Source organism: Sylvia atricapilla, chromosome 3 (genome assembly GCF_009819655.1).
Source record: "Sylvia atricapilla isolate bSylAtr1 chromosome 3, bSylAtr1.pri, whole genome shotgun sequence".
NCBI lineage: Eukaryota > Metazoa > Chordata > Aves > Passeriformes > Sylviidae > Sylvia > Sylvia atricapilla.
In genome coordinates, this window is record NC_089142.1 from 106,213,849 (window position 1) to 106,235,065 (window position 21,217).

At 46.1% G+C, this 21,217-nt stretch overlaps 1 protein-coding gene across 1 annotated transcript in view; it reads right to left on the bottom strand.

The window, feature by feature from the left end:
* Positions 1-6,901: 6,901 nt before the first annotated feature.
* The window catches only part of ISM1 (isthmin 1), a 40,733-nt gene continuing 26,417 nt past the window's right edge, over positions 6,902-21,217 (bottom strand). Inside the window, exons 3-6 of the mRNA XM_066316524.1 lie at positions 17,350-17,617; positions 14,159-14,302; positions 10,715-10,804; positions 6,902-9,000 (exon numbers count right to left, since the gene is read on the bottom strand). Coding sequence (XP_066172621.1) covers positions 8,483-9,000; positions 10,715-10,804; positions 14,159-14,302; positions 17,350-17,617 — 1,020 coding nt within the window. The 3' untranslated portion in view covers positions 6,902-8,482. The remainder of the gene's footprint in view (positions 9,001-10,714; positions 10,805-14,158; positions 14,303-17,349; positions 17,618-21,217) is intronic.

Sequence of the window (21,217 nt, forward strand, 5' to 3'; positions counted from 1 at the left end):
GACAACAATGTGGTCTTAGTCCAGCAATCAGACATGAAAGAGAGCCCATATGTATAAAGCACCCTCCTCATGCTGGAACTTATCCAGAAGAGACAAATTGTCTTCATACAGAAGGTCTGAATTTGTGTCTCTTCCCATTTAAAAAAAAAGAAAAATCAGGCATGAGAAGTGTCTTGGGATAGGGGCAATGCAGTGGCCATTGCCAGTGGTGCTGGGCTGTGCTGCCAGACCCGAGTGCTCAGGGATGCAGTGAGGCCTTTGCAAAGCCAACAGAGGGCAAGTTTGTGTCACTTGTCCGCCGTGCCCCAGGGTTAGCAGCAAACATACTGGATCAATGTCTCCTAGAGAAGGCTTTTAAGCCTTTTCACTGAAGCCCACACCTAGCTTGACCTGAAAAACTCAGCCAGTGGGCAGGAAAGCTGGGAGTTCAAAAGGGGCCTGGCAGCTCTTGGCATTTTTGGAGGTGGAATGATGTGACTGAGATATGGTGAGCTATGCTGTTTCCCTTCTAAGTTTTGCTGCCAATGAACCTTTCAAGGTTGGGTGAGATGCAACCTGGTGAGAGTTGTCCCTGCCCATGGTGAGGTGGGTGGAACTAGATGAGCTTTGAGCTCCCTTCTGACCCAAACCATGATCCTCTCTAGAGGGTTCTGGATTCAAAAATGTTGGAGAGCAGCTCTGCATCATCTGCTGAAAGCATTTCTGAAGTTTTGCAGAAGGCAATCTTTGGGAGAAATAGGTGGATATTCTTGGGAAGAAAAAAAAAATCTCTGTTTCTATTAAATTTGCTCTACCCTATTCAAGCTCTGTCCAAAAGAGACATGGTAGAATTGCCAGCCTGGAGGTGTCAGGTGGAGCAGCTAGTCCTTGGATAGCAGATACTCTGGCATTGCAGACCTCCTCTCCTAAAGCTGGAATTATCTGCCTCACCTCCTTTCAAATGCAGACCAAACACACCCTGACAGTGACTTAGACATCCTTCCATATGTTCCTTTTGCCCCAGCTCCCTGTACGGCTGCCAGGATGCTGCTTCCACCCCAGGACTGAGGTTCAGACTGGCAGCGCTCGCTCTAAGAGCACAGAGCTCTCTGGGCTGCCCACCTTCCTCCTCCCCAGCAGTGCTGAGCACTCAGACAGGATAAAAACGGGCCAGGAGACCAGCTCCTTTTGAAAGGCCTTTATTGAAATCAGCTCCTTTATGGGGAACTCGACGAGTCGCACACGCCGCCGCTGCTCCCTTAGGTCACCGCTGAGAAAAAGGTGGAAGGTGAGTCTGCAAAGTCGGGGTTCCTGCCTCAAGGGGGTTCCCAGGAGCTCACTTGGCTCCTGCGGCCCAGCTCAGTGCTCTCCAGGTCATGGCGAGAAAGTGGAAACCATCTGCAGGTAGCTGGATGTCCCCTTCACACATCAGTGTCCTTCATAGGTGTAGATTCCGTGTTGGCTCGTTGTTTTAGGGATTTTTGGGCATTGATTGGACTTCCACTTAGAGCTGAGCACATGGGAGTCTCTTGATTTCCCTGTTAGGTGGTGTCAGCAGTTTGATGAGCAGGCGGGGAGCAGCGGAGGTAAGGGGAACCCGGGATTTGGGGGAGAAGGGAATATACAACTCGGAATACAGGAGAATAAGGTTTGAGGGTACAAACAGTTTGAACTAACAGCATAACCTTTTTAACGACATGGCAAACAATACCGCATACAACGTACAGTGATAAACAATACAACGTACATTGTTTATCCGAGCATAACTCGGAGTCTTTTAAGCTTTATTCATTTCAAGACAGGGAGCAGGGCCCAGCGTTCCCTGTGGCTCACAGGCTGCACAAACAGCCCGACCCTTCCCGGGCCACCCAACCTGGCAATGATGGATGCGGTTGTGTTGGAGGCTGAGTCAGCTTCCTCCCCACCTCCAGCCTCTGCCCTGGTGGCTCCGTGCCTCCCGCCTGTGCGCTGGGAACACCAGGCCAGGTGGCCCTTTCCCTGCGGGAGCAGGGAGCCCGGGCAGGGCCCCGGTGCTGTCAGCGGTGCCGGGAGGGCCAAACCCCCAGCCTGGGCGGCTGATACGGGGCTGACAGGGAGGGGGATGACCTTGTGAGCGAAAGCCACACTAAATTACAGGAGTGCCGAGGGCTGTGCCGCTATGGGCAAGGGCAGGACGCAGTTATTTGTCAAGGTTAACCACCGCCATGGAGCTGTGGTGGGCCGCGGCCTCCCCGAGCACGTGGCCATGGGCGCTGTGAGCCGGGAGAACGAAGGGCTCAGGAATGTTTCCTCCCCTGGCACCTGCCAGCTCTGTGCCTTTTAATTTGGCTTCTCTGGGATTGTGTACCTAGCGGTGATGTAACGCGTGGTGGAATATTTGGGGAATGGCTGTCAGTGGACGGCCAGGCAAGGGAAGTCCCCAGCCTGCTTTGACGTGGACACTGTGTTTTCTTTGCTCAGCTCCTTTTCAAGATTTTCTTTGTTCCTTCCGACTTGCCCCTGTCTGAGACCACCCTCCTTCAGGATATCATTATTCACACACTGATTTAAATTGGGATGACCCTTAATGAGCCCACATTGTAATTCAATGCACTGTTCTTTCTTCTCCCCACTGGGCAGAGGTTCTTTCCATTCCTGTTACTGCATCCTCTCAACCCGAAGAGACTCCTCCTGTTTCCACACTTTTCTTGGTGTTTTCCAGGCAGGCTGTAAGATGAGGGATGTGTAGGAGAACTGATGCACTGATTTCAGGGTGTCCAGAAGTGGTTACTCCTGCAGGACAGTAGTGGCAGACCTTGCTGTGTCTCCAAGTTGTCACTTGCCGGTTGCACTGGAATAGCTGGGACATTTGCATATGGGATGGAGCTGTGCTTCTGCCTCCTGGTGGGAGCTGGCTCCTGGATGGAGATGTCATGCCAGGCTGGATGCCCTGTACTTTTTGGGTAACAGGAACTGCAGCAGTGCTGGAACGCTGCTTAAGATTTGCCATCATGATTTTTGGCAGGCAGGAGGTGTATGAAGCTGGGCTGCACTGTGGTTAGAAGGTGCTCCCCATGGACTGGTTGATGGTAAACACTGCCAGGAGCAGTGGGACACAAGAATCCCTGTGTCTGCATGCGCCAGTTCATTTGCACTTCTCCCGTTTCCTTACCCGGCTCAAGGAGCCCTACTCAGGCAGATGGGACTTTTCCAACGCCAGCTGTGTCCTAGTTCTTTGTTTCACGGCTGAGCAACAACCCCTCAAGAGCTGCCCCTGGGAAGTGTGGAAAGGAGAATGGCTGCAGCTTGGATTTGGGGACAAAGGAATGGGCTAAGCACAGCAAATGGGTTAAGCACAGCTGTGCAGAGGCAGGAGCCAGCCTGGAATATGGTGCCTGGAGTGGAAACTAGCTCCCAAGCCTTCTCTGCTCCCCAAATTTTCTGACTCACATCCTGTATCCACCACCATGGTGTGCACATGCTGTCCCTTGCTTCAGGCATGTTTCAGAGTCTTACCAGAGTCCTCCTGAAATCCATAAGTGAAGCACTGTTCCACTTCAAGCAAAGCATTGGTCAGACCCATAATAAACAGCAAGCTCTGACATTTAACACATGTAATACTATTTGCCCAGTTTTAAAAAGGAAATATTATCTAAGCACTCCTCTGAAGGCTAGAGCCACCCACACTTAGCTGTGTTAGGCTTGGCCAGTTTGACCTGTGCAATATTGCTATCACTTCCAGCATATAACATTCTGAATCCCTTATAAATTGTGCAATGAATGAAAAGCTTCTCTGTATGTTTAAAAATCCACCCCCCACTCCCAGATCCTTCTTGTGATAGAGAATAAATAAGGAAAAACTTTATAACTCCCTGAACTGATAGAAAATTAGCACAGTCATAAGAGGCGTCTGTGGCTTTAGCAGTGCAGCTGAAAAGGAAAAATGAATAAACCTGCCACTCATAAAGTAAGAGGCAGAGCTAAAGAATGACTGCTGCCATTTTAGCCTCCTGGCCCTTCTCCCCCCTGTGCAAGTGCAAAAATAGCCTCATGCTCTGTGCAGGAGGCAGGGAAGTGCTCTGCTGTGGGACCCTTCCTGCAGGCACCACTGTACAGCACATGACTAGAGGATATCCTAAATTAATTTACATAGACATATAAATATATGCATGTGTGTGTTTTCTGTATGAAATACGAAACCAGCCATTTCTTAGCCAACCCCTTAATTTGTCTGAAACAGCACAGGCATAATGGAAACTGCCCACACATTTTTCCATGAAAAGTTACAAAGGGAAAGAAGCGGGGAATTGGTGATAGAAAAACACATGCTCTCTTCAGCTGGCACAGAAATGCCATGGAGCCAGGAGGCAACACACACTCACTCCAGTTTGCTGGGGAAAGTGTCATCTTTATTCTGCTGGTCTTCCTGCTGGTGCTCTCCCTCCTCAGCGTGCTGGGTTCTGTGTGCAGGTGGATGCAGTGAATGTGAAGAAATCCGAGTTTGTCCTTATCTGTTTTGCAGGTTTCCTCCTCTGGGTAGAGAAAGAGCCTGGCCATGCCACTGCCCCTTGTGTGGTGCTGCATGGTCCTGTGGGTGACAGTGGAGCTGCAGTGGAGCTGTGCCTGGGTCGGGGGTGAACAGGCTTCCTGCCCTGACAGCTCCCTGCCCTCGCTAGGAATGACATGTGCCAAGTTTCTGTGCAGTCTGTCCATCCATCACTTTCTTCAGGGATGGATGAGTGTGTGACTCTGATGCTGAGCACAAGCCAAAGCCAAGCTGCTGTGAGCCATGTTGGCTGCTGGGTTGTTCCAGGGGTGTCCTTATGGAGAAAGAAGGAAGGGGAGAAAGGGAAGGCCTGGGGCAGCATCCTCAGAAGACACAGCTCCCTGGGCCATCGCTCAGCTCTCCCTCACTGCCTTCCCACCGCCAACCAGGGAGACACCACAAGTAAGACACCATGGCATTAAGCCCCCACCATTCAGGCAGGGCAGATTCTTCAACAGGAAGAACTAAATTTTCCCCTTTCCTGCCTTCATCTGGCCTGGCCCCACTCAGATGTGTCAGGTGCATCACCAACTCATTGCAGCCAGCCCTAGGACCTCACCGTGATGGCTGTATCTGGAACAGCCCAGAGAGCTCACCAGCATTTTTCCAAAGAATGCCTTGTGTTGACAGTGCTAACCAGCCGGCACAGCAGGAGGGGGGAAAAGCAGCTGGTAACTAATGCAGGGCTGTGGGGATTCATGGATGTGTGTATGGTTCTGGTTTTCCCTATATTGTCCTATAACCCATATGCATCACTGTGGGTTATGTTAGTGGAATTTTGCTGCTCAGCAGCTGTCCGGGCAATGTGAAGCCAGGCCCACTCATCCTTTTAACCATCAAAGGTATGATTCAACCCATTTATGGCTGCCTCGGGGCACTGCTCCACACATCTTTCACAGCAGCTGTGCCAGCTTAATGCATTCCCACCAACTTGACTCAGAAGCCGCGCTGCAATTTGTATCTGCTGATTGATGGGGGGGTTAAAAATAAATTGGATGACTTGACTGGTTCCCTGTTTCAGTTTCCCTGTTCAGTTATGCTTGTTTCAACCCCTCCATATCTTCGGTTGAGTATTCCAATATGACTGTTCTGTGGTAATGTAAGAAACACACCAACAGCTTCTCCTAATCACTGACCTGTGCCTGGGAATGTGAGCCACAAACCCTTCCTTGGGTCTTGTTCTAATATGAGGAGTTCTGTACTTAAAAGACAGAGCCTAATTTGGCCATGGTAAACTCCTTGCTGAAAGCCTACAACACCAAGTCCTTTTATGTACAATTTTGGTCATTGGAAAGGAGATAAAGAGAAAATGAAATAAAATAAGCAGCCGGGCTCTGAATGGATCATAATTTATTATGAAGTAGGACAGACTTTGTTTTTAATAAAGACTGTCACTTAAAAGAACAGACTATCTCAATCTGCCGTCCAGGACTCCTCCTATGAAACACCTAGTAGGTCCTATCAGAAGTTATTTGGCTCCCTCAGAGTTTCCAGCCTTGGTGGATTATGAGTGGTAAGACTCGAAACTTTGTGCGTCATTTCATTTATTAGAATAATTTTTCCTCTTCCCTGACACTTTATGTGCTGTGTTCTGTATTAAAAGTGTAGTAGCATTTCTCAATAGCACCATAATTTACTAATCCACAAAGGGTAGGGATGTGTTTTATATTTCAAGAATTGTGACCAACGGCCCTCTCATCTTTCTCCCAGAGAAACCTGAGAATGTTGTTCTCCCCCCTATATTGTCAAGTAAGAAGCAGAGCTTTCTCCCTGAAAATACCTGTCTTCCCTGTGAAGTGATCCTGGAGTTCCTTGTGCCTTTCATCCATCTGCTGTCAATTTAACTGGCTCCACGAGCTAGTGGCGCCTTCGTATGACCTTACAAGAATTTACAAAATCTGGTTTCTATAAAAAAAAAGAAGGGGTGATCCCCATGTTTACCCTCTTGCTCAACTAACCATGTTTTGTTACTACCAGCTTGTGCTAGAACACATCCACGTCCTCCCCACCAACTCAAGTCTGGATCTGGGATGCTCCTATGACTTGGCCAAGTTTTCCAGCTGCTGAGGTTACCTCAGAGGAGCAGTCGCTGGTGCAGATGTGGGGTGGCTTTGCCCGGACCGCTGTTTTTGGAGACCTGGATGTTTTTGAAGACCCAGCACAGTGCTGGGGCTCTGCAGCACAGGTCAGAATGGGTGTGCATGGCCCAGGCTGCCTTTGAAGCCCTGGTTTGGACCACCTGGGCAGATGAACACAAGACCAAGAAGGGGTTGTTGTGCCCCTGCCAATGCCAGGGACACCACGCACATCCACCCGTGAGCTCGCAATCAACCGCACTCGAGAGGCCAACAGAGACATGGAAAGGATTTACAGGATGCCACAGAAGGGTTTGTTGGAAGGGACCTTAAATATCATCTATGCGTGTCTGTATATAGCAGAGGGATTTGCCTTTTGTGTCTATCTTGAACATTTGAGCTCAGACTGAGCGCGATGCCGGTCGACCTCACCACTGTGTGAGGTTCCACATGTGTGTGTCAGACCACATAACCCCAAAATAGGCATTTCTCTAGTGACATTTAGCCTCAGTTTTCCAAATGAACTTGCAGCACGGCAGTCTTTCACAGGATGGAACTGTAAGTATTTATTTACTCAGGGTGTAACTATTATCTTTCATCAGAATGCAGATATGAGCTGCTTTATGACAAGATTATGTATGTAAACTTGTACTTTATAAAAATTTGGAAATAAAACCTTTTGCCTAACAACAGTCATGTTCTTGGAAATCAAGTTCCATCTACAGAAGCCTTTCACGTTAGAGATATATCCCACATGTGAGTCATTGTTACAATTCAATAAATACTTTACAAAAATAATGCTAGCTTTTTAAAAAAATTAAGACATTTTAAGACACCCAGTAGTTCCTCCCAGAAAGCTTCCCTTAAAGAATAGCTACTTCCGTAGGACACTGTGCACTCAGCATGAGGAAAATGGGGGGAAAAGGGCTGGTTGCATCTTTTATCCCAGGGAACTTGTGGATTCCACTTTTACTGTAATAAACTTCTGCCTTTTCTTAAAAGAAAGAAACAAGCAGATCCAAACATTCTTCATATTAAAAACTGGGAAGGAACTGTGATCTTTTTGGTCCTTTGACATGGATTCCCTCTCTGCCCTCACTCCTCCGAAGACTTGCAGCATGCTCAGTTCACAGGTAGCTGCTCTGGAGAGGTAAGCCCCAACAGCTCCAGCTTTGTATCAGAGGTGTGTCCAGGAGGGGGCCGTTTGTAACTTTTGCAGAACTACTGCACCAGGACATTTTCTGGCCCATAGGAAAACCACAGCTACATCTTCCTGCAAGCCTACCCCAGGTGGACTGCAAAGACCTGAGCTGGAAAGTAACAGGAAGAATTCCAAGAGGAGAAATTGTGGATTTTCTATATTCACTTTTGACTACTATCCTTCCAAAAAAAAATTCTTCCCTCCCTAGATATGACTAGTCATGAAACCAATTATGGAGAAAACTGATGCTGTAGGTGCATTAATCTTGTAAACCATTCCCATATGGAAGAGTACATTCTTCAATCCTATTGTTTATAACAACTTTTAAATATGTGCCTCCTCAGCTGGAGCCTTGGGGCCTGATGGTGATGGCAGCTAACCCCCACCCCCTTCATTATGTTACAGATGGGAAATAAAATGAAATGCACATTATTACATGAACGTTATTGCAGTATAAAATCCTATCAGGACGAGGCTTAGGTACGTCTGTATGCAAAAATAGGTGTGTGTGAGACAAAGAGATACGTGTTTATAAATTACACACACTGTGAAAAATACTTATGTATTATATTACAACTATATACATTCATTAGAAAGGAACTGATCAACCCCTGCCGAGGAGCCGATGCAGCAGCCATCACCAGTTCTCTGGCATTCAGGAAACGAATGCTATTTTGCATCTGAAGAAAAGGAAAAATCCTCTCAGTATTCCCTTGCTTCTTGAAACTGCTTGTAGTAGTCTTCGTCTGACGGGTTTTCCGTGCACTTCTGCCCGTTGTTGGGAGGCCGGGCCTCATTGTAGCGGCTCCAGTCACCTTTGCATATGATCCAGGGCAGGATGTCCACTTTGTAGTGGAGCTCTGCTGAGAACTCGATGCTGATCAGGTTGGGTGTCCCGGCCCCTTTGCCCCTGGTGATCAGCTGCATGTTGTCGTCGTAGCAGCAGTGCTGTGCTGCAAGCGTGGTGCTCTCCAAGGACAGCATGGAGCGGATGCAGTACCGTGCCGTGGGCTTGTAGATCTCCAGCTTTTCCTTGGGACCGCTCGCGTCCTTCCAGCGGAAGCTCTTCCTCTTAAGCCGGTCGTAGATTTCAGCAGTGCTGTAGGCAACTTCTCTGGGGTAGGAGCACGGGCAGCTGGGAAGGTCATTGACCACCTTGTGCATGTATTTCTTCAGGAACTCGCTCTTGCAGCTCATCCATCTCTCACAGCTGTCGGTATCTGTTTCAGGGCAGGAAATGGAGACTTAAGATACATTAAGCAGCATCCCAGTTGGTGTGATCAGTGCTAACAAATGAGGGAAGTGTAGCTGTTCAGCACCAGAGCTCTGCTGCAGACAGAAAGGGCAGTCACAGCTTGCTGCCCTGCCCACTGTGCAGTCTTGTCAGATAAAGAAATCACTGTGACTGACTCCAGTGCCTCTGGCAGTGCTAGTCTGAGTTACAGCGCAGAACCAGGCCAGTAGGAAATACTGTGATGTTTCTTCTACCTGGCAAATTCTAATTAGGCTACTGATACCCCCATGTGGCACGAGAGACACTACCATGGGCAGTTTCTCAAGTAACAGAGAAAGAGAAATCACAGTGATTTGGTGCCAGTCTCCAGCTGGAACTCTCAGTCAGAACCCACCCAACAGGAAAAATGGCAGTCAGATGCCATTAAGTTTCATGAGAGTTTTAGTTTCATATGATTAAGTTTCGTATGATGCTACAGATTCCAATATGGCAAGCAAGGCTTGCAAGAGTAATCCAAATTACTCTTTCTGAAGTTCATTTAAGGTCCCAATTCAGTCTTTCTTTTAAAAAATAAATACTTTTTTTCTATTTGATATCCACTTTCCAAAGGGGTATTTCAAGCATCCATAGTTCAAACATGGAGACTGACATCTGAGCTGGCAAACACAGCCAAAAGTGATTCAGGTTCTAAAAGGGCCTATGTGACATAACATCAGAGTGGCTGTACATCAGCAGGAATTTATGGCACCAGAGCCATGATGTATAGTGAGATTAAAGAGATTTGTAGACCAGTAGCACATTTAATACCAGCACTTTATTATTTTACAAGACTCTTGGGAGAATCCAGGTAAACATCTCCTACCTAAAACATTATTTAAGATGTCTGTATCATCCTATGGACTGTCAAAAACCCTCTGCATACCTTGCTCCACACTTAGTTAAGAGGACTCTGCAGCAGAGTAACTAATTGGGACCTAAAATTCTTACAGCACACATTCTTGCAAAATATTTACTTAGTGGTTGGTGTCCTGTTTTTCTATCTTCTTAAAGAGTCTCATCCTGGCTGTCATTACCTACTGTGCTCTGCCACCATAGGAGGGAGGTGCTGGGTTGCACTATTTATTCAATTAATCCAGCATCCAGTGTCTCAGAGTGGCCACACTATGGTGCCACTGAAGGGATGAAATCAGAACATTGCAGATGATGGACTGAGTTCTAGAAAGTTCAGAATCAAACCATAAATTGCTTTGGCTGCCCCCCCCCGCAGCACACAGAGCTATAAAAGCAATGCACGCTCATAAAAGTCACTACCTTTTTTTTTTTTTTTTTTTTTTTTTCTTCTTTCCTGATGTGACAGCTGTATTTAAAATGCTTTTATAGGGTCTTCCATTCGAGGTTATTTCAGCAAAATAATAAAGAGTGTTTGATTTTCCCCCCCTCCATTAATGTGGAGTCTTACAGCTCTTTCCTGTAAATTAGGATAACAAATAACCCTTTTATGATGAAATAAGCGCAGGACTTAAAGGGAGAAAGATATTATGACCAAAGCAAAATTTCAGCTCACAAACATAAGCAAGATAATAAATGGCTGTTGCCATTGGCATTTTTAAGGCTAAACTCTGTATCTTGATCCCACAGGACTAGAGAAAATCCTACAGAAGTCTCTTATCTGTTACTGAAGGATTGACTAGGCTGCTTACCAACTTCAAACAGTTTGGTTGCATTGAAGTCTTCACTCCCTGCGAGTAAACTCACTTCTGTGGCAGCTGTCCGGAAGGTATCTTCAATCCCTATGACAAACGCGTGTTAGTGGTGCTGCTGTTTTCCCATTAAAACACAATGGGGCCACCCCTCGTTCCCCAGGCTCTGCAAGGGGCTTTGTTTTGGCAGGGGAGCATTCTGAACGTGCTGCTGGACTGTTCCTTTAAAATGGAATGATTGATGGTCATTTGTAATGACCAAGGAATCTGTGCTGTTAATAAGGTAAGACAGAGTGACAGGTTTGAAGACAGGTGAGGAAGTTCATCCCTGATCATAGGTAGCCCTTTCTCAGGGAGGAATGATGCTGTTACAAGAAGACTGGTGCTTGTTGGTCTCTCCCAGTGCCAGGGAGTTAAAAGGTGTGAGTAGGCAAGAGATAACCAACCCCTCCAGGAAATTCCATCCCCACCACTTGTAGCTGTCAAATAAAATACCAGGATCTCAACATGTCAGGATTTACCATCAGCTGCCAGTTAATTGTTTGCTCTCAGCAGAAAGACACAGAGATTGCCAGAAAAATGATCTTGCTGAAATAAATATCCTTTTTTTGCTGCTTTGGTTCAGCCTAATGACCCACCTAATGTTTCTCTGCTATGTAGGCTTAACACAAATAGGTTTTTGGGTTTTTTTTCCTTTCCACTCCATTGAATTAAGGACCTCTAAAGAGGGCAGAAGGATCTTTAATATGCGATAACTACATGGTTAATAATGAAGTCTATTCACCATCCATCTTCTTGCCAATGAACTTTCTCCTGATCTCCTGAATTGGGGCATAACAGTGGCTTGCAAAGCTTCAAAAGAGCCTCAGGCCAGTTTTCAATAAAATTATCATAGTGTCTTGCCTTAACTCCAGCACTAGATGTAGAATAATAGATACCCAAGAACCCATTACAAGGCAGTAATTCACTGCTGGAATTATAAACAGCAGAAGCTGAGCTTTGACCTTGTAATTTCAAAAATGTCAGCACAGCCTCCAAGAGTGAATATATTTTGCTTGCTGATCGTTGGAGGTCTGTTGTATGACATAATATAGTCTTTCAAGTTTGCCACTTTTTGGTGCTAGCTGGTAATAAATACTCGAGAATATAACTGGGGATTAGCTGCTTTCTTCTGGAATTAACTCCTTATTATTGAGGTTTTAGGATGCATGAGAGCATGCAGAAACATTCTCGCCCTGAACTGCCTCGCAGTTGCTGCTTTGCAATGGGGACATGAATCTATCTGCGAGTGAGAAACTTCTCTCCAACTCTCTCACCAAGTCTTCTGAGTCTCCTCTCCAGCACTGCTGACATTTCGCTTCCCATTAAAAAAAGCCTGACCTCCAGTTTAAGAATTCCTGCCTTTCTGAGTCATTAAGTAAACTGAGAGTAATGCATACCACCAAGATTCGTGTTTTTACTTCTCTCTGATCTTGGGAAGTAATGAACTTGCACCTATCCCCTGCACTGTGGCAGCTACTGCATGACAAATTGCTCTAAATTCAAACACATAGCAACATTTAAAGAACAGCTTTCTGTAGCAGCTTCAAATTTTCATGATGTAGGCTCGAGTGCTCAGCCCTGAATTTGCCAAAGTGAAGACTGGGTGATGGTAAGGACAATTCAAATGTCAAATCCTGTGAATGGATAGGAGCTAAGGCAAGGCTCCTTGGCCATATTTTCTGGATATATTCAAGCCAAACCTGTACATTCCTTCATCCCTGTTCACCATGCAGGCAATGCCATTCACTGCACAGCAAAACAGAAAATCACTGAGGCAACAGCATAGCTGGTTCGAAATTCTCCAACAGCTCCAAATTTGTTTCAAGGGAGCAGATTACACCCTTTGGAACACAAAACAACTGCCATGACCTAAAGAAGGTCTGTACTTGTCTCTGAAGTCCCAGGGGATGGTGCTACGAATAAACTGCATTGAAATTCAGTGGAGCTTTTCCCTGCAGAGCCCTCACCTTGCCTTGGAGCACCTTGGCCCGGGCTCAGTGTGCAGGAGCAGGGCTCTCCCCGCCCCTGCCCACCTCTCCCTGCTCCCCCTGGCAGCAGCTCCCACCAAGGGTTCTGTCCTGGGAGGACTTTATGGTGCTTGTATCCTCAGTTTCTGTTCTGTGTGTGCTGTATGTTGAGTTCTGTGCCTCTAAGACTGGTTCTGAGAGCGAAGCAGGGAAAGAAGAAGTGTGGAGTTTGAGAAAATAGCCTTCATTCCTCCGGATTTTTTTGGGGTTGTTTTTGCTCAGGACAGTGCTGTTCATCGGAGGCTGGACAGATTTTTTTTTTTTCTTCTCTTTTAGTTAGTTTAGCTAGCTGAGGCAAAGAAGCTTCCTGGACTGTGTTTTTTATTTATTTGTTTGTTTTCTTTTTCTTAGGACTGTTTAAATCTGCTCTGGACTGAAAAACCCAGAGGAGTACTGAGGGCTCACACCTGCAACTTCCAGAGGGACTGGGACTGGGGTGAGACTGAGTGAGCTGAGCTACACCCACAGCAAGGACCTCCTCAGTTTGGCCATCTCTCTTCGGAGCAGCGAGAGGGTTTGTTGTTTCACATTGTCCATTCCTTATGTCTGTGGGCATTTTGTTTCTTTAAATAAACAGTTTTTTCCACTTTTCTCTGAGGAAGTTCTTTTCCTGCACCAGCTGGTGGGGAGGAGCCGTTTGGGTTTGCTCTCCAGAGGAGCCCTGTAGGAGCATCCATGGATGGCAGGGAGAGGGAACTCTGCAAACCTGAGACACTTACAGAAACATGTGGGTTTGTTGCAAGGGTCGTGGGTTACAGGGCTGCCTACAGCCACCAGCCTGGGCTGAAGGGATGCCCCAAAGAGAGAGAGAGGGGGGTAAGGAGTAAGAGCTGAGATGTGATCAGATTAAGAGAATAAGGTAAGAACAAGAGAGGTAAGAGAGTAAGGTAAGAGCAGGGTAAGAGCATAAGGTAAGGGGTGTCAGAGAGAGAGCTAATGGCCGAGGTCCTTGTTACAATACATTATATCTCCTCTTGTGTTGAATATTCTGATTTACATAGGCCAACCCGTGCGAGATACAAAACCTCCAGACTTTGCACACAGCCCATGAGAACTGCTACTTTACCGTATCATTCTGTATTCTAAACCCCAAAGACTACTTTTCTTATCCACCTTTTCCCGGATACCTTGGGGGGCTACTCCGTCGAGCTCCTTTGTCTACTACCACCCAACCCATCACCAACCCATCACTGTCCTCCTGCCTGCTGTGCCTACATCTCAAAGCCAGCTTTCATTTCCATTTCACTCACGGGTTTGATATTTTTACTATCTCTCGCCGGGCGATCGCATTTGTAGGCTCTTCCTGTCTCAGCTTTCCCACCAGAACCCCACGGGAGGTCTCCCCCCGGCATCTGCCCTGCGGCAGGGCTCCCACCTGGGCAGCTGGGCCGGTCGCAGGTGCGGGACTCGGTGGCGGTGCAGGCGTAGCCGCAGGCCCGCGTGCGCTTCTGGCTGCCGCCGCCGCAGGTGACGCTGCACAGCGACCACGGGCTCCAGTCGCCCTCGCCGTCGATGTAATCTGTGCGGGGGACACACATCTGTGAGGAAGGGAAGGGGGAAAGGAAAAACTCCCGCTACCCCCCCCCCCAAAAAAAAACCCTACTATGTGGTGTTTTTTATTAAGAAGGCAAAACAAGAATGGGATCCAGATGTCTCTACCTGGAGCTTGGGCGGAGTGCCAGGCGCAAGCCTGCTGTTTAAATGGTTTTCACACTTGATGCTCCTCAGGGAAATGCGTGCAACATTATTTGAAAAAATATTTCCTTTCTCTTTTGACCTTTTGGCAGCTGAGGATCCTCAGCTGCAAAGCTGGGTCATGAACTAACAGCACACATCTATTCACGTCATTTCCCTGCATATAGGAATGTGTTTGTGGACCACAGACTAACCAGGCAAAGGATAAATTGAGTTTTCTTTTTCATCTTTTCAAAACACAACAACAATAGCAGAACAAGACTCAATTTTTGGGCAAGATGAGTGTTGTTGGGCTATGGGAAGCTAAAGGGTCATGAGTGAAAATCAAAATTTTGTTTTTCAGTCCCTTGAACAGGGAACAGATCTTTCAGGAATACTGCTATGAGAACAGGGAATTGCATGCTCCTCTTGCACCAAGAACAACACAGGATTTTTAGTATTTCATATGAACGATTCAATAACATTAAGTCTGGCTATTTGCTCGAAGGAACCTTCTAAAAAAGAAGCATGATTTTATTCTCTTCTGGTAGACAGCCAAAGGCACTGGACACCAGGTCTGCACCACAGAGGCTGATGCTGCTGTGAGTACCTAAACTCTTCAGAGCCAGCCTCCTTTGTGTGCTGTGGAAACTGCTGCACACCCCACCATGTGAAGGCCACCAAACCAAGCCCATGAACTCCTCCCAGCTTTCTCTCCTTCCCACTGCCCCTCCTCAGCTGCGGGAACATTTGGCTTGATGGTTTTGTCTGCAACCTCCAGGACATATTTTACTGACCCTCTGATGATAACTCACAGCTGTAGCTCCTTTGGGTTACACCACCACTGGTAGCAAAGCACAATTTGGTTCAGTGGCTCTGAGGCAGCCCTGCTCTATAGCTCTAGGTGAGAGTACCTAAGCTACAGCTGGAGCCAGGGAGGATCCCTGCCTTCCCTGGCCTCTGTGCTACACACAACTCCTGCTCCCCCAGGGCCATGCTGTCTGTGGGCTTCCTGAGCTGCTTAGTAGAACACGTAACTTGATTTGTACCATATGTAATGACTGACGACAACTCTGCGGGGTGCTATTAAACATTTACTGCCAGGAGTATGGGAAGGTTATATATCTCACTGGGAGCAAGCTGCCTAGATGTGAGTTCCTCACAGAAGGCAAGGACCTTATGTGTTTCTCCTCCTCTTCTGACACGGCTGATGATGGGGAAGCCTCCATGCTGGCATCAGGTGGCCGTGGTGGGATGTGGGTGTGAACATGGCTAATGTCAGCGTGCAAGACCCGTGGCTCTGGGATTTGCCAGCAGGCAGGCACCACGACAGTCCAAAAAGGCATCAGATGTTTCAGGAAAATGTGATATGCCCTATACACCTGGCCCTGCTCTTCTTCCCAGCCCTTTTCCAACTCCTTTATCTCCCCGTGGTTGGTGAGGAGCAGGGTAGGTGAGCAGAGGTGATGTCTGTCAAACAGCCCAGCCCAGGAAGGGCAGGGAGAGCCCTTGGTAGTGGCAGGAGGAGAGAAACACACACAGGAAAGGTGTGAACATGTCAGTGGGTGGAACATCTACACCCCTCATGGGCAGGATCTGCTGCTACATCCTCCTGGACAAGGCCAGCATTTTAGGTTAGACAGAAGGCCAGTTGTTTCTAGTTAGTTGGATGCTCTGGTGTGAAGCAGAGAGCTCTAGGATAATTTTCAGACATACCTACCTAGTGTTTACACTGCACTATGAAGCACACTACTGAATATACCATGTTAGATTTTCAGCTGCAGCTCAACCTGTTCTTCCTATTTTCATACTTGTAATTCTTACTGGGTTGACTATCAAAACTATTTGTGAAAGCAATTTTATTTAACTTAAATGAACAACTACCTAAGATATGAATTCTTGGCAATAAACCCTGCCCACAAATAAATGTAGGTGCAAAAAAGAAGGGATAGACTTTAATCCTCTGGCCACAAAATTTAATACATATGTATTTGTTTAAACACACCATTCCATAAAAACTCTCTCTTGATTTTTAAGATTCTAGCACTTCAAGTTAGCCAAATCATGGGAAAAATAAGTTTGTTTTACCCAGGCACTCTGCAGCATCTGGGAAATAACAACAGAAAACACCAGGGTAAAAGTACCGTGGCTTTGACACCTTGTTTTGACTAAAAGTTGTCTGTATTTAAATTAACCTAAATTCAACTTAAATTCAAGGGGCTCTGAGCTTCCTGTGAGCACAGTTTAGCTCACCTCCCTTGGGTCATTCCCATGTGGATAGTCACAGCCTGTCAGGGCAGGGAATTAGCTATAGCTCCTCTCTGTTTCTCGTTTCTGCAACTGTTTCATACAACAAGCTGAAAACAATTGTTTTCCCCGTGACACATCTGGAAGAATATTACACACGCAAATACACAATGTTCCTGCTGCACATGCCACTCCCCACACATGCACCAACATAACTCATCTTATTTGTGTATCCACCAAATACTACCACGTTTCAGATCTCGCTTATTTATCCGACAGTTATATTCTGGTTCCCAAACCACCGCACGATTCTAAATTTGTACTTACCCTTACTCTAAAAATAAATATGAAACCTTGTTTCCTCTACTTTCAAAAAAAGCACACGTCGGGCTAAAAAAAGGCCCTCTTCTGGGATAACTGGTATGATTTTCAAGATTATAGACTTACTAGTGGAATGCAGCTACCACAGTACAGCTTGTGCATCTGCACAGATTTGTATTTGAAAGCTGATGAACAGAAGCCACATGTTGATAAAAACCCTATTTTGCTTGGCTTGCTCTCAGCGATGCCTCACCATCCTCATTTCCCCCAGGCTTGTTTTCACAATCCCAAGGTGCCCACACGAGGCCTGGAACCCAAACCTACCATACTCTGGCTGCTCCTTGGACTCGAATGTCCGGTGACTGGGTGCATGGCCATCCCACCCACCCAGAGGGTTTAGGAAGTTGCTGTCCTCAGTGGTGCTGTCATACTTGTAGTCCTGGTCCCCGCTGCTCATGCGAGTCAAGGTGGAGGATCTCTGCCACCAGTTCCTCCAGCTGGGTGACGGGGCTGGCCAGCTGGGCTTGCTGCTCTCCTTCTGCAGGTCCTTGTCTGTCTCTGTCTCGGGGCCATCCACCACTTCAATGGTAACCTGTGGGGTTCAAAACAGAGCAGCCTGACCGTCAGTGCCTCCTCCTTGTCGGTGGGAAACTTCCCATGCAGCAAAGAGAAGGTGCTGCCTGGCAAAGGGGCTGTGCGATGCCACGGGGTTTGCCTGTCGTAAACCATACGTGAATTACTGAGCCCAGAGACATGCAGAGGCTGAGTGATTCCCTCTGCTACCTCTGCTGAATCAGACTTTGGAACCAAGGCTAGGAAAAATCCTGCACAAAGTAATAACCCATGCTGTGCCTAAAATTTTTGCAGCAGGATTTTCTGCCTTACGGGAAAATGTGTTTGCAGCCCAACGTAAATGACCAGGAAAAAGACAACCAAACCTGTACTCCATACTGAGGCTGAATTTGAGACAAGTATGAAGCACACCCGTGTGCAGAGCCTGTTCTAAGGACTTGGGCTGACTCAAGTTAAGCAAGGCCATGTGTGTGAAGGTCAAGATGCAGAGCCCAGGTATCTCTGGGTTTGCGTCTGTCTCGCCCCTCTGGCAGCAGCCCAGCTGTTACTGCTTCATGAAACCACACTTTGTGGCAGTGATGGGAGCCAGCAGCTCCTCTGACCATTGCTGAGTAAGCCACTTGCTGCAAAGCCCTCTAAAGTAGGTCCTTTTGTCATGCTGGAAGAGTATAATGACCTGTTATGGTCAACCTGTTTATGGTTTCTAACAGAAGCCCAGAACCAAAATTCAAAGTTTGCTGCCCAATTCCCTCACAGACATCACAAATGTCAATATCATTCTGCATAGGAGCAACCCTTGATTATTGCTTTCTGTGCTGAACGATGTGTAATTGTAAAACTCTTGCATAAATACTGTGTGTGCATATAGGTGGCTATTTAGGTAGAAGCAGAGACTAGCCACCAGAAACCTTGGCTCTGTGAGTCATGCTGGCATTGCCTGGCCACAGACACATCATAAAATGCACTGATGTTTCATGCTAATGTGGTTCAGTGATTACAGTGGACTGGCTAAACAACCAGAAGTGACTGTCAGATTGATCTATAATGCTGAACAGGTACAGAGGCATTCCCAGCTTTTCAAGATGGTACACAACAAAAAACAGGTTGCATAAAACAGAAATAATGGACTATTGTGCTAAAAGTCATTTACACAGCTCTGTGGACATGCATTGTGCAAAAAAGATCAGTTTTTATACAATTGTTATTAGCAAAATCACGAGACACACACAAGAAAAAGACAGAAAAGGTCACAGCTACCTGTGATCCACAGAGTGTGACATAGGAAGCAAAGCAGAACTGTGGTATTTTCAGAGCTGCAAACACAAACAATCCTTTCTTTGGAGACAGATTTTGAACTTATTTCATGCTTTGCATTTTACCATAGACCAGGCCACTGAAATGAAAAAACTTGCAGCCTACTATGAAGCTCCACTGGGAAAAAGAGCAAGAGCCAGGGAAAGTGCAGTTATCAGCCTAATAGCATCTTTACACAAGGGGTATTTCACTCCCAGCCTAAACATGGAATTGGAACGATTACTTCATTAAACCTCCGTTTCTACAGACCAAGATTTAAAATGGATTTCATAAGCTTGAAAACATCAGAGTCAGTTCAGGGATTTAAAACTGTTCCCTCTATCCAAGCAAAACAGAGTTTTCACAATAAATGGAAGGAAATCCCCTTACTGAGGAGCAAACAGTGCCAGTGGTGGGGCTTTAGTACGCCCCACCTGGAAATCAGTATAATTCTAGTACTTCAGCAGCAAGTATTTTTAGGACCACACTAACTCTCCGAGCAATGACTCAGCAAAGTGGTAAAAAACCACCTCTGATTAAAAAAAAAAAGCTTCATTTGCTTTGATAGTCTGTAGCTGTGTGAAAATCAATCAGCATGAACTGGCATTATTTCAGCCAGGGACAATTTGAAGAACAGGAACCTGATTTTAAATAACGATTGATGATGCCAAGTCAGCTTAAGAAAAAGATGGTTTGCAGGGACAGAGCTGCTGAGTTTGCTGAGCTTGGTGCCACACTGGCGAGGAAAGGCAGGTGGAAAACAAACGCTTCCAGTGTCCTCAGACCCCACCAGACCTCCAGCAGCACTGCCACTAACTTACTTCCAAGACACATCTGTGCAGTCAGCCACTTCAGTCTGCTTTTACCTCTGAAGAAGCTTATTAGAAAGGCCTCTGAAATGAGTTTTCCAGCACACAGCCCATTTAAAAGCAGCAGAAGCAAAACCCAGTGTGGTAGTCTGATACATATCGATGTTCCCCTCTCCACTGCTTTAAGCTTTCATTACCAAGGTGTTGTTTATTGTGGCATAAAAATCATACAGTGGAAGAAATTCTGTAAAGAAGCCTGGGATTGTCTGAACTGCCACTCTTGGAAATTAGAAGCTAGTTTCAATCAACTCTGGTGTTTTCAGGGACTTGGCTTCATGGACCTTCCAGAGGCAGGGAGGAAATCAGGGCATAATCCTACTAATCTCTCCTCCACTCTATGACCCAAAATTTAGGACAGAATTGTGGGAAGAGGCTGCTGTTTCAGGTGAGCAATTGCTCCCTTATCCCAGTCTACAATTTTGAAAAATGAGCTCTTTCACTGAGTTCTTCCCAGTCCTTAGAGACAGACTTACAGCGTTTGTCCGTGACTGCACCTACACACACACTTGTACACAGACTGAAACATGCAATTTGTTTGATCAGTTTCTATATTGGGGGCTGTTTATAAAAAGGAATAAAGAAATCTAGAACTAGAGAATAAAGATCAAGAACTAGAATAATAAAAATGAGGCATTTAGAGAAGCTCTGGAAAAGCTTTCGTCTGTATAAGTATTCCAACAAAAACATGTTCCCTTAAAAATTAAAAAATAGATCTGGTTTAGCAGTTCTATCTTGGAGACCATTTTAGAGGCTGATTTCTTCTTCCAGTGATTATCAAAACTGTAAAGATGCTTTTTTTTCTCAAGCTTCCCAAAATGTCTGTGGTAACAGAGTTCTTGTATAAATCCACAGTCATCCCCAGAATTATCCAAACCTAAAATAAAGCCACTTCTTTTATGGTTGTATGAGCTAGGAACAAGGACATTCCTCTGAAAACTGTTAAAAGCAATTGGCATGGGCACGTTAAAACAACATTCTCAGTCAATTTCTAATGAAACAAGTGTATCATGCACAGATGTCTCCAGACACCAACATCCAATTTTCTCCTGGCCAAAAATATACAGAAGATAAATATTATCCCAGCCTGCTGGAGTGCACAAAAAGTTCTGTGTTCTCCGTCCTGTTTACTGAGACAATGTTTCTGAATTCACTTTACTGATGTAAACATTGCCCTAAGTGACTGGAAGATTATGTTTCAGGAAGGATTATGTTTGTGATATTGTGCAAGCAGCGGATCCTACAACATTTCTATCCAGTTTCTTTCATGCAATCAAAGCAACTTTTCAATACAGAACTTGCCAGTTTGATAAGATAGACATGTACAAGTCAGCAATGCAGTAAGTGTAACAGGAGAACAGAAAGAAGTGCAGTCTAAGAGATTGAAATGGTAAATCTGGCTTTACATCACATAATTTTAATTAAAATGCTATCAGCGGTGACACTAATTTACTGCTGGT